General features: G+C 50.8%; 9 protein-coding genes across 9 annotated transcripts; 2 read left to right on the plus strand and 7 right to left on the minus strand.

The window, feature by feature from the left end:
* Positions 1-375: 375 nt before the first annotated feature.
* Positions 376-2,082, minus strand: LDX57_009561 (cytochrome P450; the record flags this gene model as incomplete). Its single annotated transcript, XM_046091293.1, has 7 exons — positions 376-553; positions 609-772; positions 830-914; positions 967-992; positions 1,046-1,366; positions 1,430-1,968; positions 2,031-2,082. 7 exons carry the CDS (start codon positions 2,080-2,082, stop codon positions 376-378), a joined length of 1,365 nt encoding a protein of 454 aa, XP_045947270.1.
* A 1,230-nt stretch (positions 2,083-3,312) lies between these two features.
* LDX57_009562 (class I SAM-dependent methyltransferase) lies at positions 3,313-5,039 on the minus strand (the record flags this gene model as incomplete). The annotated part of the gene is made up of 10 exons (XM_046091294.1): positions 3,313-3,352; positions 3,467-3,549; positions 3,635-3,971; positions 4,031-4,240; positions 4,313-4,353; positions 4,425-4,491; positions 4,551-4,592; positions 4,663-4,755; positions 4,812-4,855; positions 4,929-5,039. The coding sequence occupies 10 exons, from the start codon at positions 5,037-5,039 to the stop codon at positions 3,313-3,315; spliced, it is 1,068 nt and encodes a 355-aa protein (XP_045947271.1).
* A 3,054-nt stretch (positions 5,040-8,093) lies between these two features.
* On the plus strand, positions 8,094-8,474 carry LDX57_009563 (CVNH domain-containing protein; the record flags this gene model as incomplete). Its single annotated transcript, XM_046091295.1, has 2 exons — positions 8,094-8,226; positions 8,287-8,474. 2 exons carry the CDS (start codon positions 8,094-8,096, stop codon positions 8,472-8,474), a joined length of 321 nt encoding a protein of 106 aa, XP_045947272.1.
* A 480-nt stretch (positions 8,475-8,954) lies between these two features.
* On the minus strand, positions 8,955-11,093 carry LDX57_009564 (uncharacterized protein; the record flags this gene model as incomplete). The annotated part of the gene is made up of 1 exon (XM_046091296.1): positions 8,955-11,093. The coding sequence occupies one exon, from the start codon at positions 11,091-11,093 to the stop codon at positions 8,955-8,957; it is 2,139 nt and encodes a 712-aa protein (XP_045947273.1).
* A 505-nt stretch (positions 11,094-11,598) lies between these two features.
* abp2 (putative ARS binding protein Abp2) lies at positions 11,599-15,806 on the plus strand. The gene has a single exon (XM_046091297.1). It carries the CDS (start codon positions 12,096-12,098, stop codon positions 14,508-14,510), a length of 2,415 nt encoding a protein of 804 aa, XP_045947274.1. The 5' UTR covers positions 11,599-12,095; the 3' UTR covers positions 14,511-15,806.
* On the minus strand, positions 15,692-16,386 carry LDX57_009566 (uncharacterized protein; the record flags this gene model as incomplete). Its single annotated transcript, XM_046091298.1, has 4 exons — positions 15,692-15,712; positions 15,789-16,122; positions 16,182-16,234; positions 16,312-16,386. The coding sequence occupies 4 exons, from the start codon at positions 16,384-16,386 to the stop codon at positions 15,692-15,694; spliced, it is 483 nt and encodes a 160-aa protein (XP_045947275.1).
* Positions 16,387-17,066: 680 nt separating this feature from the next.
* On the minus strand, positions 17,067-17,577 carry LDX57_009567 (uncharacterized protein; the record flags this gene model as incomplete). The annotated part of the gene is made up of 2 exons (XM_046091299.1): positions 17,067-17,449; positions 17,503-17,577. The coding sequence occupies 2 exons, from the start codon at positions 17,575-17,577 to the stop codon at positions 17,315-17,317; spliced, it is 210 nt and encodes a 69-aa protein (XP_045947276.1). The 3' UTR covers positions 17,067-17,314.
* Positions 17,578-19,273: 1,696 nt separating this feature from the next.
* LDX57_009568 (uncharacterized protein) lies at positions 19,274-19,943 on the minus strand (the record flags this gene model as incomplete). Its single annotated transcript, XM_046091300.1, has 2 exons — positions 19,274-19,783; positions 19,839-19,943. The coding sequence occupies 2 exons, from the start codon at positions 19,941-19,943 to the stop codon at positions 19,274-19,276; spliced, it is 615 nt and encodes a 204-aa protein (XP_045947277.1).
* A 529-nt stretch (positions 19,944-20,472) lies between these two features.
* LDX57_009569 (uncharacterized protein) lies at positions 20,473-21,405 on the minus strand (the record flags this gene model as incomplete). Its single annotated transcript, XM_046091301.1, has 2 exons — positions 20,473-21,253; positions 21,313-21,405. The coding sequence occupies 2 exons, from the start codon at positions 21,403-21,405 to the stop codon at positions 20,621-20,623; spliced, it is 726 nt and encodes a 241-aa protein (XP_045947278.1). The 3' UTR covers positions 20,473-20,620.
* Positions 21,406-23,166: the final 1,761 nt, after the last annotated feature.

Consider the following 23,166-nt stretch of genomic DNA (forward strand, 5'->3'; position numbering starts at 1 on the left):
ACTTATTCTCGTGGGCCTCTTCGTGGGATGAACAAACGGCCCCGCGCCGAGAGCTGGTTGAAAGCAGGCTAGTCACTCTGGATTCCAGGGAAGAAACTGTTGCTGATGATGTGGTGAATAGAATGGATTCCCACACGGAGTCGGAGGTTTGTGTTATGAAACCCTTTGAGGGAGATAAAGATTTTCACAGGAGGTTGAATCGACAAAGAGTCATTGCAGCTGGTGCACATGGACCTACCTCATTTCATTTCAGGCTCTGAGAGACTATGCTTGTGAACTTGCTCATACGGAAGTTTTTAACGATGTATACACAGTCATCACTCCAATTTATGGTTTGTCTCCTATGGAACTAAGTACAAACTCACAGCCATGGTGTTATCCCCAAACGCCCTTGGAAGCTCTCTCAAACACAAATTTATTGTTCTCCTCTGGATGGTAGGAAGAAAAATAGTCATTATATAGTAGCTCGTCGCGGCATTTATGTGCTGTGGTCAGGTCATCAAACTGCCGGAAAACGTGTCCTAGAGTTGTATATACTTCGCAATAAGCAAGTCTAATAGTTAATTAGCGGAGGGTTTCGGTATATAAATTCATTCGGAGCAACATACTGCATGCCAACACATTGTCTTGATCCCTTTCCAAAAGCGAGTAGGTATTTATCCAGATATCGGCTGTGGTCGGGGTCCAGCCAGCGATCGGGATCGAATCTCTCGGGATCGGGGAACAATTTCTGATCGTGGTGCATGATCCACGAGCTCATGCTGACAACAGTCTGGTCGAATCAGCTGCTGGTCATATACACCTCGGATCCAGGATTACTTTAACTTACCCCTCCTGGCACTTGATAGTTGTTGAACTCTGCTCCAGTTTCTGGAACAACCCGGGGAAGCCGACCAATGACTCCGAAAGACAGTCTGGGTATCATTAGGGAAAGAATTACTTTCGACAAGGATAAAGCGGGATTACCTCAAAGCTTCCTTGATAACAGCAGTCTGACAACGACATTAGTTCAACCTCCTTTGGGAACCGGGCCACGCATACTCACCAGGTATGGTAGCTTCTCTAAAACCACATAGTCCATATCATCATCCGGATCAGGGAATGCCTCCCTCAACTCGGTCGTCAGCCGGTCGTAAATGTTCGGATTGCGCACCACGTTGTACGTTGCGATTGTCATGGCATTGCCCGTCGTATCTGCCGCTGCGGCGAGGATAATGTAAACTTCGTCCGTGAGATCGTCCACTGTTGGTACCACATGTCCCTCCACGGCGTCGGGCGAGAGAAGCTGGTGGAAGATCGTCATGCGCGGCACCTTCTCGCCTCGGTCTACGGCGTCTTTGACCCGTTGGACATGACGATAAGATTCCTAGGACCATTAGATAAAGGCACCAGGTTGGGGATGAAGGCCAATTAGTCGATAGATACACACCTGCTGATGCATCATTCTTCTCGTCAACGATCCGCTCGTCAATCTGGCGAGCCAGAAAGGCGTGCGGGCCGCAATCGCCTGCAGCGCTGGGAATTGCTGGAAGAACCAGAATGCGGGTCCGAGTCCTCGCATCATATTGAAAAAGTCGACGCCAAAGTCTTCATCGTCCAGGAAGTTGTAGCATTGGTCGAATGCATAATCGGTGATTACGTCGATCGATATCGCCCTGAACCCGTGATGCAGGTCGATGTGGCCCGTGGATTCAAATGCCTGTCGCATGCGTGATACTAACTTGTTCGCCTTTTGTCGCACTATATCCTCCAAGTCGAGTACTCTCTTCCGTGAGAAGAAGGGATTTAGCGCTGATCGCTTGATGCGGTGGAGGTCCGGGCTTGCCGTCGTAAAGGTAGACTTTGCGGTGCCAAAGGCGCCATAGAAGATAGGATCCTTCCCGTACCGTGATCCGACGGAGTATATCTTTTGGCATTGTCCAGGGTCGCTCAGGTGAATCTCGTTCGGAGTGATTCGAACGATTGGACCTGAAGATGAAATCAGACACTTATGAACGGACTTCTTTCAGGGGCGTAAGACGCTTTCGCACCGTATTTCTCGTGCAGTTTTGGGATCTGCAAGTACATGCGTCCTCCGCGCATATTATACCAGAAGGAGTAGAAATAGAACGCTCTGGCAAAGAAGGGCCCCGGGACCTTGGCCAGAGGATGGAAAAAAAGACGATAGACCACTACGCCAACGCCGCGTAGTAGAGTTGCCACCGTCAGTGAGACTGCCAGCAGCCGTAAGATATCCAAACAAGTCATATTCGATAGAGTAGAGGCAAGCGCCATGATCGGACCTCCGATGAGATCTCACAAGATCTCAGGGAAACAGATTCAGATACCAGAAGGTCAATCAGGATGCCCAGCAGCAGACAGAGAAAAGGGAGCAATTTCATGTCCAATTGACAGTGGATGGTTCCAAATCGCCATAATATGATTTCCCGTCCCAATCCACATGCAAGACAGGACCTAAGAGGAGTAGGCAAGACCCCGCGCATGACATGACAGATGACCGCCAATTGGGAGGCGAAAGCCATCTGTGATGACTTCCATAGTGGTCTCTAGTTGTTCGTCCCGAATGGACCATGGTTCGTGTCTGGCCACACAGGTTCACGAACGAGGGAAGATCCCAAACTTTGACAGAAGGCAGCGTCGCATCGGACAACCTAGTTCGGGGCCAGGCCAAGCACGAAGAATGTCTATTGTTTCGATCAGCCGGCGATTATCACGTTGGAGCTATTCACGGCGACAGTGCTTCTTTCGACAACAGTACCTCGCACCGCGTTGCCTGTTCGCTCTGCCATGGTGCGTAACGGTTCAATGCAACCCACCGTTTATTCTGGCTCCCTAACTTCCTGAAGAAACGAGACGGGACCCGGTGGCTTGGGCCTAGGGGTTAGTTGCAGAAAACGACGAGCCGGTGCCGAGGGGGCTGTCTCGGTTTGAAGATCCGTGCGAGAGCAAGACCTCAGAAGGCAAGCGGTGCCGGTTCAGGACTGGGCAAACCAGCAAGTTTCCTCAGATGGTCGGAGTCAAGTACAGACAAAGCGCGGTGGAGTCTTAGTGGAGTCCAAGTGACGACACCATCTTCCGGGCCAATTCGAAGAACGTATAATTTGTCATAAGCACAAATAAGAATAATACCAATAAAATGTAATTGAGCGTTATCCGTAGCGGCATCAAGGTATGCACGGACGAACAGGGAAAGAAACCAATACGAGAGGATGCTGAAGAATCCATAATAATCGTCATGCAGGCGGACTCCTTCCCGCCTTCCCCGACTCGACTCAATTGGCACACCACACCGCTTCTCCTCGTCCTCCTTGCTCAAAAATCTCCGATGGGCTTTTGGCCGTACACCCCGACTCTGCGAAAAGAGAAAAGGTAGTTAGATCGGCACTCGTCCCCACAAAACATAATCATAAATGAAATGACTGCGAATGAAATGGGGCAAGTAGAGAGTGCGGGGAGAGAAACGTACACTTGGAAATAAGAATGAGTGTCGGGGTCTCGGAGGCCTTTGCGCATTTGCGCCAAAAAGACCTGCACCTCCGAGTAGGACCACTGATTCAGAGACATGCACACGTTAGCAGGTGTCTTTGGAAGGAAATCAAATCCGAAATTCAGCGAAGAAATGAACAAAACTCACGCCCATCACCCGCGTTAGTAATGCCATAGCCCATCCTTCAATCCCCTGCTCGCAATGGATTTGATTCCATCGGCCCAATTTCCTGAGCTTCTTATCCGGACTCCAAGGCCCGATCGGCAGCTTGAATCGTCGTTCCGTCACGTTCTGAAAGCCAACGTCTTGCATGTAACCCCGGGCCAGATCGGCAATACGAAATGTCTTTCCGAATTGTTCCCCGGCATCGATGAAAATCTTGGACCAGACCGCCAGGACGTGATCGTCGGTCACGGTGCCGTCGTCGGAGGTAAACTGAATGGACATTTCCAGCTGGTCAAACCACCCGCCAGGTTGTAAATGTCTTCGGTCGCCATCAGCCGCGTCAGCTCTTTGCGGTGCAGAAACAACGGAGGGATTTACTTCAAAGCAGTGCGATAGAACCCGGGCCAGTCCGAGATCGCTCCGTACAAAGACCGTACGTGAATCAGATCAAAGTGATTCTCCGGGTATATCCACGGCTCGGACGCGTCGTCAATCTCGAACCGTAGATTGGGCGGGACGAAGCCGGGCTGGATAGGGGACAAGTCGGTGCCGATAACCTGGGCGGATGGAAACTCATCGGCGAAGTCTCTGGGTAACGTCCACCGTTAGCTACCTAGGCAAATGGTTCGCATGCAACGATAGAAACCCGGCAGAGCTCACATTGCCCAAATCCCGGTGCCGGTACCCACATCGAGCGCTCTCTGCACGACCATTAAGCAGTGATCAGCCAATACCCAACTTCATCCTACAATCAGCGATCAGGTCGACCAACCTGGATGTTTCTGTTTATCGGTGCGAGCAACAATTTATTGTCGAGAAGCATGGTGAACATATGATGGCTGAATGGCAAAGTCAGTCTCCTCGGAAAAAGGCGCGGGGAGTTTTGAGGGCGACTTACGCAATATCCAGTTGTTCATTCTGCTTTTCATCATTCGGGCCCCTAGGAAATAGTGAGACCTTGTGTCTTCTATCCGAGTGGCAACAAAACCAAACGATTCAAACGTATTTACCAGTAAGCACCGTCCTTGTAGGCATGGTACCGTCGCCCATTTTCGAAGCGATAGGACGTAATCATCGAATTAATAGAAGTGGTATCACTGGCGCTGCACTCAGGTCAGCTGGAGCTCCTTCCGGGATCACGACTGGGGAATATTCTCACAAATCCTCTGCATAATCCGAGAAGGGGTCATCATCATCCACAACCTGGTGAGTAAGTTCGATTAGCTGTCATACGATGGGGCCAGTCCGAGGGAAAAGGCGTAAAAGGAACACGCACGGAAACCGATGCATTGTCGTCGAAATCCTGTTGAGCTTCGGGCTGCTGCGGCACAGAGTGGGAGGCCGTGGCAGGATCGGCGGTCTCCTGCGACCTGGGCGAGGAAGACATGACCGCCGGCCGGAATCCGGACTCTCCAAGTGAAAGTACGGGCCTTGCTGGGTCAAAAGGAAGAAAAGGTACCACCAGATAATTTCTGTTGTAAATCGAGCCGGAAGAGCCAGGAATGCATCAAGGAAGGGTTGAACGATTGTTGGAGATGGTAGGTGTGTAATCCGGCGGTCGACGCTCGGAATCTAAATGCGGGACTAAACATCGTTTTGGATTTTAGGCTCATTGCTGCTTTGGCTTTCTGCAAACAATAAAGGAAAGCTTCCTTCGTGGAAGACTGAAGGAATAGGCAATCGATGACCGGGGCCAAGCGGCAGGAATTGGCGGTCCATGCGAGAGAAAAATGCAGGCATACAGACAAACAGCCAACCGCCGCTGCATCTGTTGACGTACCGCTGACCCACCAAGAATCTGGATCGTGCTCTGTATGGTGTATATGTAACTATCAAGGATCAGTTAATTTTTGTCTTATACATGACAGGCCGGGTTCACTGTCTACCTGTTAGAGTTAGCTACCGCTTTACCCTGGCTAGTGTGGGTTGGTGACCGATTCCGTCTCCATTACGCTTTGCCTTCAACGCTCATTAGCCAGTCTCAAATAATCCATCGCTTTGTAATAAACTGCACTCACTCAGGATCACTACTCAGATAATATGGACTAGGAGTGAATATCTCCGTAAGTACGTGGGGAAATGAAAAACCAACAACAGCCGCAGGATTTGACTGCGTGCTCGAAAGTACCGGACCCCAAGTCGAAGGGTAACACTGTCACAGCCCACTAATGATAATGATCGATTACCTTCTCGGTCATCAAATGGTTGTTTTCAGCAAGTAGTCTGACATTTATTCCGCACAAGGAACGTTAGTGACAGCCGTATCATGGCACAACAGGTATTCAAGCAGTAGATTCATTTTAAGTTATGATGAGTGGTAAAATACCTCGAAGCTTAGTAGACACTGCACCGAGAGCATGTGGAGAAATGCGTCTGCGTCGGTCGCCAGGCTGGAGTACCGACAAGATTAAGTAAATAAAGCCAGCCGTTATTCTTCCATTCATATCGAATGCTCACAGAGATGATCCAGGAACTCGGACTCTTAGTTGACCAAGGGTATCTCTTCTCTGACTGATATCCACATACCACACAACGATTGCCTACCGGCCTCTGAGTGAGCATCGCATGACTGTAGCGTAACGAAGTCTGCAAATATTCTAGACGCACTCTCCTATCTAGTTAGTTTTTGATGGAGCAGGTGCATGCCGTCTCATAGTGACCACAGGTAGTACGGAGTAGACAGAAGCTTGATCTAGACTGGGGAACCCGTGCGACTCATCAGGAACCACGTGTCTTTGGGACTGAATGAATCTAAAAAGGTAATCGAGACCAGGCCATGTGGGTAACAGTCTACACAGTGTAATAGATCAGTCCGATTGCCCTGCGGGGAGATGAGAAAAACGCCCACGGGCGCACTGAACAACCTAGAGGAAAGGAATAAAGGTGTTGCAAAGCTTCCTGTGTTAATATTCCCTGTTATCCTACGTTCATCGCTGCGACTGTGCTATTCGTCTAGTCGCCGAGTCCCTCCAACATATGCACGAGGGGCGATTTTGAAAGGATAGGGAAAAAAGGGACATGGGGGATTCCGTATAGCAGAACATTGCCTCGAGAGCACTTGCAGGATGTACGGTACAAACAGAAAAGAGGAAGAAGAAAGAGTAAAAAGGAAAGAGAAGAATAGACAATGGGGGACGAGGCGCAGGGAGGAGAGGAGTAAAACACACTCTTAAGGTACAATATAGAGCGGCAGACAGCCCACACGACGATTGGGTCAGTGTACTGGGTATTCTCGACGAGATATGAGACACGCTATACTATATGGTCGGCAGGGTTCGTCTTCTTCCCTTTCCTCCTCTTTTTCTTCCTTTCTTCATCTCTTCTTGTCGATGTGGCCGTTAGCGATACCGCCCCCGTTGGCGGGGCAAAGCAGGTGGAGTGAGCAGCCTAGAAAGTCCCTAGTGACTCCCTAGTGAGTGGAGATTGTCTCAACCATGTCCCCCCATGACGGCTGTCAATTGGAACTAACTAATCATGTCCTCCAACTACCAAGCGCTTGTACCACCATTCTGGCCCAATTGAAAAGCTACGTGGTGCAAACTAGGCGACCAACAGGATTCTCAACATCTCTGTACACCACAGCCAAGAGGGAGGACCGGAGGAATGGACTGGATTCAATCGGGCAACTCGGCCACAAAACCATCGGAAAGGCCATAACATGTCAGCCTTATATCCAGGCTAACGTCCTTGGCGTCCGTCATGGCAGACCGTACAGCCCAGTCATCCAGAAGACAAAGAAAGCCGCTTCGGAGAACGCGTGCAAGTTTGCCCTCACACATGACCGTAACGCCATGGATGCCGTGACAAGAACGAAGAACATTGAATCCTACCAGTTCCGTTCGAAGGCACGCAATCAATCCAACATTCGAGTGACAGGGTTCCGGACTCTGACGGATGGAGAGCAATGCCCCTCCAAGTATCCACTGCTGAACTGGCTGCCAACTGCCAAGAGCCTCCAGGGATACAGACCGAGTGGGGGATTCGCTCTCCAGCCGCAGTTTCAATCCAATCTACGCATATCGTTGTACTACAGCCTCCCTGTCTCCCCCCACCAGTGTCGCATTATCGCTGCTGCCTTGGACAAATTGATGGGGGGAAAAGAAAAGAAGGAAAGACAAACAGAGAGAAAGTAAGCACAACAGGTGATGGAGGGGCAGACTGAATCGGTATCCTTGTTCCACCTTCACTAGCAAATCCCCACTGCTCCTGGCCCATGCTTGTGCATTCAAACAAATGATTCCAAGCCATGTGTATGGTGCCAATGGCCGTGGGGAACTTGGGGCTAAACATCCCCACGGTGAGAGCTGTCGCGGACTATAAAGTCGGTCAATTGTGCCCGGCGTCTCTTCTTCTTTTTCTTTCCTATTCTTCCTCCATCTTCCTTCCTGCATTACTATCAATCTCCACATCACCTTCAAAGAGATCCAATCACCCCGTCACGATGAGCTTCCACTACAGCGCAAAGGACATCCACATCGAGGACAACCACAAATTGGTTGCTCTGCTAGCGGACAGCGAAGGAGAAATGCAAGAGGCGTCCATTGATCTTAACGAATACATTGGAAACAACGACGGTTCGTCGATTTCACCCACATCCCACAGACAGAGAGCATGCTCTAACTCTACCCACGTAGGTTCCTTCGAGTGGGAGGGCCAGAACTTCTCCGAGACGGCCGAGGACGTTGAATTCCACATCGAGGGAGACGGCGAGGTGCCCGTGCTGCGGGCTAAATTGAACAACGCGGACGGAGAGCCGGTTGACGCCGATATCAACCTTGCAGAGCGTATCGTGAACGACAACGGTGAATTTTCTTTTCAATAGATAATCATCTCTACCTACCATACCGTGTGACGGAAGCCTGTTGATCTTTTCGTTTTGATGTAACTATTCCATCTACTCAACTTACGGAAGTTTCGTCCATGATAAGCGTCATGTGGCCAAAAGATACAGAACAAGTCAAATACCCTCTGAGAAATAATCCTGCGAGAGAAAAGCAAATAAAGCATATGAAAAACCTTGCTAAAAAGCAACCTGCTCCGAGCCCATTGCCCTTCCCGAAAGTAAACTCATAATGCTCCAGCCCCAACTCCTCAAAAGCATCCCAATCCCACCCATGTGTCTTATGGTGTACAACTGAAAGGCACGAGAAAGAGAAATGCAGATGGTGACAAAAAAAAAGAGCAAAATACCGCCATTTTAGGTCCGTGAGCTTCCCGAAGCAACATAAGAAAATAAAAGGAAGTGGAAAAACAAAAAGTAAGTCATAGCCCGCCAAATTATCTAGAGACGGCTGCGGCTTTGTCACCATGCATGACTGGTATCCCCAATATCCATGTCATTACCGGTCCAGTCTTCGTCGCCACTTAACTCGTCGTCGAGAAAATCCTCTTCGTTGAATTGGGTTTCGGTAGGGCGTTGGTTATCGATTCGGACCGAAACAACGTCACACATGCCCTGCACCGGAAGACGGCTCGAATCATCGTTGGTCTCGCTGGCGGCTCTACTCAACGGGCTCTGATCCGCGTTGTCCTCGACCTCGGAATGTTTCCGCTGGGCCAGGCGGGCACTCTTGCGCTTAGAAGGCGTTGACACCCCGCTTTGCGGTGCATCAGACTGAGTAGCAGCTTCGTCCTTTTTACTCTCTTCCACGTTGGTGGAGGGCACAGCCCGGGTAATGGTGCGAAATATCGGATTGGGAGGCACGCTTCGCCGTAAGAACACCTTCTCCAGGTTGCCGATCCACTTCTCTCGGAATGATGCACGATCGCGCCACCCGATTTTTAGAATTGCGCTAATCATCAGGCGCCGTAGATCCCGCAGTTCAGGCGCCGCGTCGATCAACGAAGTAAAAAAGACGCCGGCAGTGCGGTCGTCCCACTTGCGCAATTGCACCAGCTCAATTTCCTGCAGGGTACTTGGCCAGGTGGGCACTTCTGAAGGGCTAAGTAGTTCCCGGAAATGGGGTTCCACATCATGATAACTAGACCAGTCATGCATCGAAATGTCCATTTTGAACCTCTCGAGGTTCTGGCATGCTTGGGCCAGGATCTGAATGAAAGATAGACTCAAATGCCGGTTGTGGCTGAGAATCAATTCGCGGAGGTGCTGGCCATGAGTTGCAATAAAGGCGCTGAAATTGGCAGTGGTCACGTCGTCGCAGTTGTTAATGGTGAGCGAGCGAAGTCCCGTGGGCAAGTTAGGCATCAAGTACTCATTGACTATCGAACACTCGTGGAATTCTAGATGACGCAGATGCGGGAGTCCCTTGAGAGCCGTTGCGAGGACGATCTCTCGCTCATCAGACTCGGTACCGGATTCATCGGAGTACGCATCCTCGCTGGCAATATGTAATAGTCTCAGCTCTGTGATGTTTTTGAAAGCGGGTTGCAGATGCTTCGCCATCATAAGTGGCAGAAGCAATTTCGTCTCCATGAACCGACTGTTCCAATCCCAGCTACGCAGTCTGATCGGTGCTGATTCAATAGCCGAGAAAAGGGTATCCGGGTAGGCCCATTTTGAACGACTTAACTGCCAAATAGGAATACCAACCAGGTAGTCATCACTATGATATAGCCGCAGTCGCTTCACCTGAGGCGTCTTCTCGATCAACTTTGGCAACTCGAAATACCCCAAAGTTGGCCCGCTCTTGTATAACAGCAGGACTTCCACATCCACGTGAAGTTCTCTAATTTTGCTCGCATAGTTGGTGGAAAGAGCTTGCGGCGGGCAGGAAAGCAGAGTCAGTAGGCCATGTGTCTTGGCGGCCGGCAGCATCGGGGGGCTTTGATAGAGCACAGCCAATGCTGGTTCATTGAAAGCATGACAGAGAAGGGAGACGTTCACCAGCCATTGTACAGAGCTGTGTCTTCTACCGGTCTTTTCCTCCACCAGTGGATACGAGGCAAAGAAGAAGATATCGAACAAGACATGATATGGTAGAGTCTGCCAGGGTGGAATCACGCCCGAGCCTACAAAGGGGGGTTCATCCGTTTCAATCTTCCTCTTTTTCTTCAGCGACCTGCCCAGTTCCAAGTGTCGCTTGCCGGCGTTTCTTTTGGTGCTTTTTGTCTGCGATCTGGTTTTCACGGTTTTTCTGCGAGAGGGTCGGTTCTGCGTGTTGCTGCTGCGGCCAGTCTGCTCCGGAAATGGATAGGTGAAATGCGTGGATGTTTCAACTGGTATCACCGCCTCGGGGTCTCGATCTTCTGGAATTGGCCCCTCAGATGAGCTGTCAGAGGATTCTTCGCGATAGGAGACAGGCGCGCGGTGGGAATTACGAGGGCGGAGGGAAAGCGACGGTCGCTCTTCGCCCGAGACAGGGTTGTCGTCGTCCAGGTGATCGTCAGAACTGCTTTCTTCATGATATGACTGGACCTGGGTGCGACTGGAGCGGACGGGGCGGGAGCGTCGAGAGGTGCGTGCGTTGGAAGTGTGAGCCATGGCAACGGAGCTTGTTCGCCCTACAGACGAAGAAGGAACATCGAGAAAGGCGGGCTGCACATGATCCCCAAATGTGAACGAGCGAACGATTCAAAACGAGAAGCGGAGTTGAGAAGTTACCCAGAGCACTCTGGAGCCAACATAGAGGGGTCTAAATTCAAAGGTGAGTATGGGAATCTGGGAACATGGGGAATGGTGAAGGTCCAAGGCCTGATCGGATCGGTGAATGTGGGAAAAGAGTGAAGGAGCAACGATGACGACTTGGAAGGGAGGAAGGGAAGAAGCACGGGGTTTATCGATAAGAGACGATTGAAGATTGCCTGATTCTGATCCCACTCTCTGCCTTACGGGCCAGGCCGGCAAGTCTTGTCCCAAGGCGGACTAGCGCACTCACGTGACCGAACGGGCCAAGGCCCCAGGCATCAACTCCCCCGCCCTGAGGCGCCGGCGCTAGACCGCGAGGGGCATCGAGGAGCGTCCCGAAATAGAAACAGTCAGCTCCTCTCAGTCTATCATCGGCCTTCGTTTAAAGCGCCCGCCGTCGTCCAGCCACCTTCTCCTCTTTCTCTTCTTTCTCCCCCTCTTTCCCCCATCTCTCTGATCATGGCGATCGGGTTTCCCCAACCAGGACATATCTCGTCATGGGCTGTGCTCCGCCATTCTAATCCGTCCATGTTTACTGTATTGTTTGTCTGATTCGCATTCAGATATAAGTAAATACCCTGCGCCGCGTCGTCTATTTTGCTAGCTGTCTGCGTCCTGTGCCATCAATTGATGCGCTCCATTGGGCTGGTCCCTGATTCTTCTTGATTTTGTGCTCCCTTCTTCGGCTTGGTGGCCTGACGCTATTGACACACATTTGAAATTGGACCTGGTCTCGCAGCTATTTATGATACCCGGCTGTCGTCCCGGCGCTTACGGTTCGACGGGTGCTTTCACCTTCTATATTGTGACGGGCCTCAACTCCAGACTCCAGAGGCCCCACGTCGCGATTGCTGCACCATGGAAGGTCCGTTTCCCAATGTGTTGAATCAACCGGACCGCAATGAATTGGGGCATCCCCCGATGGTCATCCAGCAGTATGCGAGATATCCGCCCACCCTCGAGCCCGGGTTACCAAGCGCATCTTCGCTGGGAAGCGCTCGCAGTCGCTTACCGGCCTCCAAATCACCCCCGCTTAATCGCAAAGCGACCCCTCGCAGCTTGCAGGCATCACCAACCGGCGTGCGATCGGCAGGTCCTCCAGCAACCGCCGCGCAGCCCGGACCCTCAATGTCCCCCCCGATGTTCGACCCTCTGCGCCAGAGACAACCGAGGGAATCGATGGATCAGCCGGATTCTCGAGCGCTGCCGTCTCGCGACATCAAGGATGATACAATTGACGATGCCTACGTGATGTTTATCTTCCACTGTAACCCTAACGTTCCGCTGTCCGTGGACACCAGCGAGCTACGAAAAACATTCCGGTCGCCTCCCCGGAGTGACGGCAAGAGTTTCAGCATATTTACGCTGTGGGAGTTAATTCGCAAACTTGACAATAAAGAATTGAAGACCTGGATCTCCTTGGCGACCGAACTTGGGGTGGAACCACCCGTGATGGAAAAGGGCCAGAGTACGCAGAAGGTGCAACAATACGCGGTCCGTCTCAAGGTGCGTCTGTCGTTCCTCCTTTTGCTATTGTATACCATATTCAGTATGCTAACTAGCATATATCAGCGCTGGATGCGAGCGATGCATGTCGATGCGTTCTTCGAGTACTGCCTCGGCCATCCACACCCCTACTACAATCAGATTCCCACCAATAATTCAGTTGTTAGCGATAGTCGCGACGGAGTACCGTTGGAAGAGGATCTGGCGCTGCGAGCTCTTGTGCCCCAGTGGAAACCCAAAAGGGGTAGAAAAAGGGCCGACGAGCGGGACATAACATTTGAACGGGTTACCAAACGACCTTCTTTAGACACCTCCGTCGGCATCATCCACGCAGGCCCATATCCCGGGCACTCGACGACCTTCCCTCCAAGCGCCATCCCATTCAGCGCTTTCCCCGACGAGATCGAGACGCACGATCCGTGGATGGCCGCTCCCTCTACGTTTCCGACCGCCGGGCCCCCAGACTCGTCTGCTGCCCACCACGGACCCGATCCGCGATGGAAACCCATCGAGCGCGATACGTCCCCGTCGGGCTATCCACAGTCGGCCATCATACCTCGACACCATCATCCCTCCGAAGTTTATTTGCACTCTACCGAACCACGGTCCGCAATGACCCCGGTTTCGGGTGACAAGCCACGTCCCAAGCGACGACACGGCCCCGCTGTATCATCCGCGTGGCCCAGCAACAATGGATCATCCACGGGCAAGACTCGTGGGCGACCACCAAACCGGGGTACCACCTCAGGCCCATTCTCATCATTTCCTGTAAATCCCAACCGTTCCGATCCCACTCAGATACATCAACCCACATCAAGGCCGTCGCCTGCCATCCTTCTCAACCACGATTCTTCCCACCGTTTCTCTCAGTCCCAATACCAGCAGTCACCGACGCCGTTCCCTGGTCCTCGACCAAACAAGTTGCAGCTTCAGGTGCCGCATCACTCAGGCGCGCCGGTTCGCTTGGCCACGCCTCCGACCTTCATGGCCAACGGTATCAACAATCCCTCGGGTCCTTTGAAGATCGAAGGCAGCCAGCGGAACGGGGCCGCCGCTCCGAGCCACGAAATGCACAGCGCGGTTGCTCCTCATCCTCAAATCCAGGTGGCCCGAAATGGCCACTCCCAGGCGGATTTAGTCTCCGATGATGCGGTTCGGGTGTTGGCAGGGGAGTTGCTGCGAGCCAAGGTCACCGGCCGCCCAGCCCCCCTCAACGCCGAAGAGGCCCGCAACTTGGCACTGTCCGTCGTGACCACTTTGACGGCTTCATACTCCCACGCGCCATTGGGCTCACCGGTCCTCATGTCCGTTCTTCACCTTGGACTAGGACCGCATTTCGGTTACCCTGGAGTCATGGAGAGCGCGATGGTCGTGCATGTGGAATTAGCGCCTGTCGCTCCTGCAAACATGCCAGGTGCGCCAAGTCCTGGTGGCGCCCCACCGAACTTTGTATACAGCATCTCCCACGAGTACAAACATGGTCTTCATTTTACAACCAAAATCACCTACGGCGATTTCACCATCGGCAAAACCGACAGCAGCAAACGCGAGAGCATTTCTCGAATCACCGATGACCCTGACAACAGCATCGCAGAGTTGGACAGTCTGACCGATGCCGAATATGAGGTCGACGGGGCTGATAGCAATGCTTCCGACATGACCTGGAAGCAACGGTACATGAAAATGAGGGCGCAATTACAGAAGAGGGAGCGTGCACTAACCATGTACAAGCGCAAGATTCTCGATTCGGTCATGGCAGATATCTAACCTATTTCAGCTCTGCCAACCCTTGAAGCAGATGGCAACAGACTTGCCATTGTTCTGAGAGTTATCTCGTTGTCAATATTCGCATAATCATATCGTGATACCCCCTATATTTCTGTACATTGTTGCGATGTGATTTTATGTGACTGCTTTTCCTTTCTGCTTTTTTTTTCTCTTGTGTACGTGAGCCGGAATGATGTTTCTATTGTTATCTTCCATTCTTGTTGGATACCCTTTGAGCGACCTTTACCTTGCCTATTGGGATTTGATGTACTCCATTTAGAGCCTTTGCTTTGATTTACTTTTACACGGAAAACCCCTTTTGATTTCAGTAAGATTCTAGGCTAAATCCAGTGTAATTCATATAAAGCATTATCACGGAGGACGTATCATTCACCACCACCAGGCGTCATGTACATGGAATCGAACCTTTGTCTGAGCACTTCCTCGTGAATCGTTCCCGGGGCCAAGCAGCCACGCGTCTCGGTCGTTAGGCATAGGACGAGGCCCAGGCAACCCTATCACCGTACTCATTCATTGCCAGTAATCTGTATATCTTCATGACCCCTGTCCGACCTCACCTGATGGGGCTTTCTGCTGAGGATTGGCATCATCAATACGGTCCTCCGGCTTGGTATGTAACTTCTGATGCCGAGGACTGTCGGGCAAGCACCATGGGCAGTTGAAGATGCATTATACGAATGAATGGTGGGCCCTGGCGATGACAAACCAGTCCAGCTACGAGATGGTTTCCCGCGGGATAGCTACGCAGGATATGGAAAAAACCAACTATCGACTCAAAAAGGCGAGGTTACGGGCTTTTGTGGGTAGTTCAACTGAAGTTAAAAGTCTTCCCACCTGCGCCAGAGTCACCCGGGCGAAATACTTTGAACGAGTTTGGCATCTAACCTGTTTTAGTGACCCAAGGTATGAGAGTAGGTATGGTACTTTGCAATCGCTGTATGATGAGGAACCCTGCCTAACTGAAAACAAAAGCCAAAGAAGAAAACAGTTTGAAAACCGGAGCGGCAACCTAAGGCACGCTCGTCATGATCCCAAGCCCTAGAGTGAAGAACAAAACCAAATAGTGCCAGAAGAGTTCCAGAAAGTCCCCTTTTGTGGCCGTCGCTCTTCTACCAAGGAGTCCTCAAGCGTAGGATTCAGCAGACACCTCCTCTCCCAACTCAAACGGTCACACCCTTGAACTGTCGGCCGACATGGTCAGTCAGCATTTGTCCACCAAAGAAAGAGTAAAGCAGCAACGGCACCAACGTGACTTACCAAAGAGCCATCGTCGTCATCGTCGTTCTCGTCTTCGTTCTCGTCACCATCGTCCTTGTCGTCACCGCCAGAGCCCTGGTTCAATTTCACAATATCCTCCGCACACATCACGGCCGCCTTCTTCATCAGCTTCGCTTTCTTGGGCGCGGGCTTGGAGGCCGCCGCCTTGCGTTTGACGCCCGCCTTCTTGGTCGGGGTAGAGGTGGTGCTGGTGGTGTTGGCAGTGCCAGTGGCAGTAGTCGATTTCTCGGGGGAGTTGTTGGGAGTGCTGGCCAGGCTGCCGCCGGTGGGGTTGATGTTGTTTGCTTTCAACAGTCTCTCGTAGCGCTTTGCTCTGGTGGGTTTGTCAGGAAAGGAGAAAGTGAGAGGATAAGGCGGCTGAGGATAACTTACGCAGCTCCCTTCGAGACGATGTCGCATTCTCCTGCCACGGCTTCGAAATCGATCTACGGAGGGAATTAGTTTGAGATCATGTGGGATGATCATCTTGGTTGGGGAGGAGGGTGGATTAGGATCTCCTCACCTTGCCGTTGTTGCTATGACGGATGCAGCTTAGAAGGAACTGAACCAGTCCTTCCGCAGGAGTGGGAGGAGCCATGGCGAGTGATTTGAGCTTGTTTGGGACAGAAAGAGATCAGAGACTTGGTGGTTGAAGGGGATGAACCGGTGAGAGATGTCTTCAGAATCAAATGGTGGCAGATGAAAGGTTTCTCGGGGGGGAAGTCAGCAGGAAGAAGAAGTGGTCTGCTCCAAGGCATTCAGTGCCTGGACACGGTCCACGCTCCAATGGTGCGATTGGGGTAAATGGCGGAGGTTGGCAGTGAAGGAAAGAATTGTACTCTTGTCGGGGGAGCTTCTCTACATGGATCCAGTTCTGTAGGTGGTACCAATCCGGTGGGTTCGTTTGCTGGATGGGCAAATCAGCACTCAGACTGGGTGCGATCCTGGAATTCTTCCAGGAAGATATCGTCTATCTTCCCAACGTATGGTGAGCGTTGTAGTCGACCACTCATGTCTTGCTCTGGCGCTATCTTGTGCAATCACTGTCTTGCAGGTCAACAGTGACAGTCTTGAGAGGAACATCGGTCAAGTTCCTCCACCTGAATCGCCTCATGTTGTTCACCTCTCTTGATCATTCTGAACAGTTCAATTATGACTATTTGAAGAAAAAGTGTCTGTCTCCAAGAGCATCGCTGCACGCCCAAACCCGTAGCAATCTTGACTTGTAGTTGGGACCAATCATAGAGAAAAGACAGAAATGAAAAACAACAAATGTGGTTACAATTTAGATCTACCTACTTTCCAAATGTAGATACAGTTTCTTTCGCGGATTATCACGAGATCAATTCAGCTGAGATGTTTAGTCCAGCTACTCCATCTAAACCTCGAACCTATACATGCCATAATCTACCGTCCACAACGAGTCTCATATCGAGACCGCCGGCCCTTAGCATTGCTGCTGCAGCTGCTTGGCAGCTAAGAGCTCAGGTTGTCAGCCAAAGTTCAGAATGATAATCGAAAAATATTCACCCACCATCCTTATCCCCGACAGGGCACGAGGAGACGCAGTTCTGCACCTGACCCTTGAACTGCGCATTGGAGCACGCGCACGAGGTGTCCTTGCAGCCGGTTGCGCTACCAGCCTTGGTTAGACAGTTTTGCTAGCATCGTTAGCATGACTTCTTCCGAGTGCAGTAACGGCAGGGCAACTCACCAGGCACGAGCCGGACTCTGCGGCTGCGGCAAAGGAAAGCAGGGCAGTGAGAGGGAGGAGGATGGTGATCTTCATTATGGTATTGTTTGATGTTCTTCGCAAGGGCTTCTTTGAAGATGGGTCTGTGATGGAGGTCCGATTGTTGAATTGCAAGAACAGGAGACAATAGCTTGCTTAAATATATCTACTTTGACCACCTACTTGGTTCAGGGTGTCAAGTCCGACGGTCCAGGGTGAAGTCGATCTACAACTTCCACATCATCACCACGATCAGATCATTTCCGGGGAAGGGAAAGGTCATCCTGTCAGGGCAATGATGTTGCAGTTTCGACTCAGAAATGAAGCTGATCCACCGGTCGAAGAATTAAGTTGATGATTGACCGTTGCAATCGTCGCCAATCACGGTGCTTTGGTGCCTGTCCCAGCTCCACCGACCGAATTTCTGGTCATCTTTGTCATGGATCATAGATTTGACTTTGAAAGTCGCACGTCTGACAGCAGGCTCCCTGGCCATTTGTTGATGACGTATGTACCACGTCCAAGGGAATTTCCTGAACGGTCTGTATGGACTGAACAGCCGAAGTAGACGTCGCTTTCCGTGCCCGCCACCTCTGTTTCTTCGGTTGGTTTTCTTTTGGACGTTTGTCTATTTTTCCGTCTTCTATTTTTGTTTTTTTTTTTTTTTTTTTTTTTTTTTTTTTTTTTTTTTTTTCCCTTTTCGAGTTTTCGTTACTCGAAACGATCCTCGTTCAGGCAGCGCTGCGTCACGCCGGAAACCAAAGACCTTCGAGTCGTTTGGCAGTCGACAGGGGAGGCTGGCGACTGTTAGCGTAGACGGCGGTTGCACGAACTCAACAAACGCTTGTCAGGGCCAATTGCAATGGAGCCCAGTACCCTGCAAGCATATAACGTCCTTGCATGATCCTGCACGATATTGGAACCTTCCTTTTTTTTTGTCTCCTATTCTGTCTCGGGAACGGGCAGAGGATAGTCGCAGGCACTGGCGCTTCCAACGGTTACCTGGTGGAAATGAGCATTCCGTCAACGAGGGCTTGATCGCGGCGGCTGGGATCTAGGTTCTTTTTGCAGAGAGAGAAAAAAAAAAGGAAGAAGTGTAACTGTCCTCGGGGAGATGAGACATACTATGTCTGGCCCCGCATTGACTGTCTTTCTACGTACTGTACTACTCAAATAGAAAGCCAATGAAATTGTTTACTTCATACTGAGTTCTGATCTTTTCGAGGCAGAGGGGTCGGAGCCTGCTGAATGACGAACCCCAGAGGCGTGTGGGACCTTGAAGGTATACTGACTACTGATCGTGGAGTAGTGTAGTGATGGAGACCTGGGCGGTATCCCCTCCCCTACGAAAGAGAGGCGTGGCGGCTAGGCCATCGGAAAAGTTCAAGGAGTGGTCTGGCAAGGTCTCGATTCCATGTGCACGCCGTCTGGTGGCGATCTACGTCTCCTCCGCGGCGGTCCTCTACATAGATTTACATTACAGATCGGTTTAGGGCCCTATCGGAATCTAGCACAATTTTCACTGTAAATCTTCAACTCCATGTGCAAGCAATCCACCATGAAGAGTCAAGTAGAGTTACACACCGCAGGACAGTCCGCCCAGAGTCTCTGTCACAACAAACGAGAGAGAACAAAGTACAACAAAAAAAAAGGATAGGGACAACACGATGGATCTCTGGAAGGGCTGGACAAGACGGTTAGCTGCGGCTCGCAACTCTCCAGCAAGGAAACTCACAGATGGAGAAGAGGATCATCAAGCCTTTCCGCGAGTATTGTGAATTTTGGGTCGGGCCGACTCTTCCTCCTGAACGATTTCATCCACCGCGTCCAACAGGTAAGAGTCGATGCCTTCGTCCTCCTCAAGGGGATTGGTTGCATCCTGGGAGTTCCCAGCTTTGGCGGCCCCCTTGGACTTGGAAGCACCAGCGCCGTTGCGACGGGTGGCTGCAGCTGCAAAAGTGGATCTCAATGATGCTTTGGCACCTTTGCTCCGGGTCGCAGACTTCGCCACGCACCGATGCTTGACAGGAGAATAGGCGTCGCCGTCGTCGCTAGGCTCGGGGGCTGTCTCGTCGGCGTTGGTCTCGGTGCTGGGTGCAATGGACGCGGTCGAAGCGGCAGAAGGCTTTTCCTCGCTCTTGCCGGAGCCCATTGTGCACTCAAGATTGTTGAAACCATGTCGCTTACGTAGCAACCGAAATCGGTTTGCAACAGAGACTGAGTTGGTGTATCCAAGGGCCTGGCCCACTCTTACGATGTCCACCTGGTGAGATCAGTCAGTAGATGATAGGGTTGGAGTCATGCACAGTTTCACTTGCCTGTTTGTTTCTATCCAGGTTCTTCAAACATTCGAGGATAAACCTGGCGTCGGGCTGGCTTATTTCACCTTCGGTGGTGCCACCTGACTTTCTGGTGGAAACCATTGCTATTCGCTGAAGCCACGATTAGTAGAGATCTTGACTGGTGTTTTGGCGCGTGCAGAAAGGAGATTGTAGCCACTTACCAATAAGAAGTAATTGGACGAAGGATTGGGAGTGATCGAAGACTTGGGTATGGAGGAAGTGTAGGTAGCGTGGACAGATGGAAGTGATGGGGATGGGGAGGAAGGGAGCAGAAGTAAAGGAATTATAAGTGAAGGAAGCAGGAGTGAAGAAAGCAGTTGTGGAGAAAGCAGAAGTGAAGAAAGCAGAAGTGAAGGAAGCAGGAGTGAAGGAAGCAGAGGTGAAAGAAGCAGAGGTGATGGAAACAGAGGTGATGGAAACAGAGGTGATGGAAACAGAAGAGAAGGAATTGGTGACAGAAGAAGAAGATGACCGTCTTCTAGGGGGGGTTTTATATGTTCTAAGGTACTTATGTTGTCGAGTCAGCCATGTGACTTCCAGTGACGATTGTCATAGCAATGGAGTGTTGCCGATGAATTGCAAGCTAGAAGCAAAACAGACCTCTCATATCTCCACAGCCAGCATGTATTCAAGTGAGGTAAGAACTACATTACCGCAGTAAGTTGTCTATTCGTCATTGGTTCATAAAAATAAATACCAGTCCCAGGTGAGATTATCATGAATTCCTTGCGGAAACACCAAGTGCAGAATCAAAATTATCACTTCCGGCTTCCCATGAGCCCTCCTTCGACAACGGCTGTTCCTTGGTATTCAACCTCGTCACATTGTGCGGAAATCCCAGTCTCCTCGGTCTTCTCCACCTTGACAAACAAACTGTCAACTTCTCCCCGGTATTCCGGCTCAGCTTTGACAGGAGCCCAAAGATGGCGGGGGCTGGGGTGCTGCCCATACTCCATTGGTGTCAGGTTCGGAAAGCCAGGGGGCGATGCGTACATTCCCAGGTCCGACGGAGCCACAGTAACTGACGGATACGGAATTGTGGGCATCTGTAGAGACGTATTTGGCAGCATCTGATGAGAGGTGGCTTGAGGTATGTCGGCGAGAGAAGGGATTCGCTGTCCGTATGGGTCGTCCTTGATGAACGGGTTCGACTGGTAGAGCAGGAGACCGGGATCCTGCTTTACCTCCGACTTTGGCTGCGCGATATCTGCCTCCGGATGCACATCCGCCTTGCACGAACCGGCCTTGGACTTATTCGGGGCTTTCTTGGTGCGGGGTGCTCGTGGTGTGGATGTGATGCCCTCCATCTGTTGCCTGAAGCGAGAATAGCGCATCCGTGCCGCATGACCGTTGGAAATCTCAAGTTGGGAGGCAACGACGTTCCAGTCAATCTTGAAAAATATGATGAGTCGATTAGCGAGTGACTGAAACCTGGGTGGACTTCACTTACAGCCTTCAGATCCAACTGCTTGATGATGGTGTAGAGGAATTTGACCGTCGGGCCATCCGTTGGCATGGCTCTGCTGCGGCGGGTGGTACTCATGGCTGCAGCCTCAAATTGAACGCTGGCGAATGTAGAGAAAACCTGGGGTTGCACTGGATCGAATGGTGTAAATGGCAGGGTATCTGCTAGGAGAAGGTTGATGGAGAAGCATGCACTCTGTTGCACAGATGTCATCATATATTTGATTCTGGCAGCGCTAACAGATCTTAATTTGGCTTCCCAAGCCAAGCGATCTTTTGCAAGGGTGGAGAGCCACAGCCCAGCCCACCAGGAGGTGCAAACAAACCGACATCTGTTGACATGTCTCGGATAGCCGTAAGCCTGGCCCAATTATCGCTTCCTCCTCTGTCAAATGACGATAAAGGATTTAACTCTCCACAGCAGTGCCAGAATAATTGGGATAATAGTAAGATGCATGCTATCTAGTCAAAGATACAGAATTGTGTATCCACTTGCTCATAATCTTAGTGTCTCCCCTGGGCGAAGTCCGGTCAATATTCGTCACGTGTGCATATATGCCCTGACTTCTCCGTCCTGGCAGAAAATGGGGGTTACAGAGGTTTGCCTATGCGCAGTTTCTTTTTTTCTGTTTCTTACGCTGTATCTTCTCTTCGTTTCATTTAATTTGTCTTGGAGGAAAAAATAAATAAAAATCCCTGTACCGGAAGAGCAGTACCAATCAAGACTAGATGACAGGTGCTATAGCCAGGACAGGGCAAACGGCAAAGGGTACCTACGGATTACTCCGTACGGGTCTGTACTTTTCTGTAAGACAAAAAGGAAAAAAGAAAAGGAAAGGAAAAGAAAATGATACAAGATAAAAAAAAAATTAAATAAACAAATGAAAGTGGACAAGGGAAAAGAAAGGAAAGAAAAAGGCACAAATAAGACCGAATTGAAGAATATACATCGAAGACTCAAAGAGAAAAAAAATGCTATCCCACAAACGGGGACTGCCAGGGATAAGGAAAAAAGAAAAAAAGAAGGAAAAAACGACTGTACCGGCCTTGACACCGTAGATTTTAGAACCAACCAGTCAATCTTGGGTGTCCCAGCCACCGCATAAGGTGTTACAGGTCCCATTCGTTTTTCCTGGAAGTCTGGTCCAGACTCCCCAGTAAAAGTCAGCCCTGTACCTAGATACACTAAGGGCAGAAACGCTTCCAGCCAGCTTACTCCGTAGGTACTGCCGGATATCGGCTGTTTTGCATCGCAGCTCTAGCAAGTTCCAAATCATCCAAGCGAAGGAGACTTAGTATTCAACCCAAGCCCGGCAAAAAAGGCACCCAAGCCCGCGAGATTACTTCCCAGGTTCAAACATGGGAATGAATTTCCCGTGGGCGGATCTACCGCCGCGCAGCAATGACACCTCCGAATACTCCTAGTCCTACTGTAATGTCTCACGATCGTTGTCGCGCTATATCCAAAATTCCCTTTTTTTTTTCTGGCCAATCAATCAGCGAGTTCTCGTCTAGTCCGAGACTGAACCCCACAACTCCCAGGTGTGTACTCATACGGAGGACTGTAGGCTGCTCCGTACATAGAATGAACACTCCGTCTACCCGCATGATGCAGTTCTCCTGACAAGGGTACGCGACTTTCTTGTCTCGAAAGCATATTGGATACTTCTTCCCTTTCTTCAATTTGACCCGGCGTCTAGTTTCGCGTCTCTTCGCGTTTCCCAATCTTCTCGCGTGTCTTCCTGGTATAAATATGTCCTCCTGAACTCCTTGAATCTTTCTTCTTCATCTTTCCCAACACATCATCGATTCAACTTTTCTGATACAAAGTCCCTTCTCT

Source organism: Aspergillus melleus, assembly GCF_016097325.1.
Source record: "Aspergillus melleus strain CBS 546.65 chromosome Unknown contig5, whole genome shotgun sequence".
In the NCBI taxonomy this organism is placed as follows: Eukaryota; Fungi; Ascomycota; class Eurotiomycetes; order Eurotiales; family Aspergillaceae; genus Aspergillus; species Aspergillus melleus.

Coding starts and splice junctions, on each gene's coding strand:
- abp2 (XM_046091297.1), top strand. CDS start 12,096: ATGGAAGGTCCGTTTCCCAATGTGTTGAATCAACCGGACCGCAATGAA.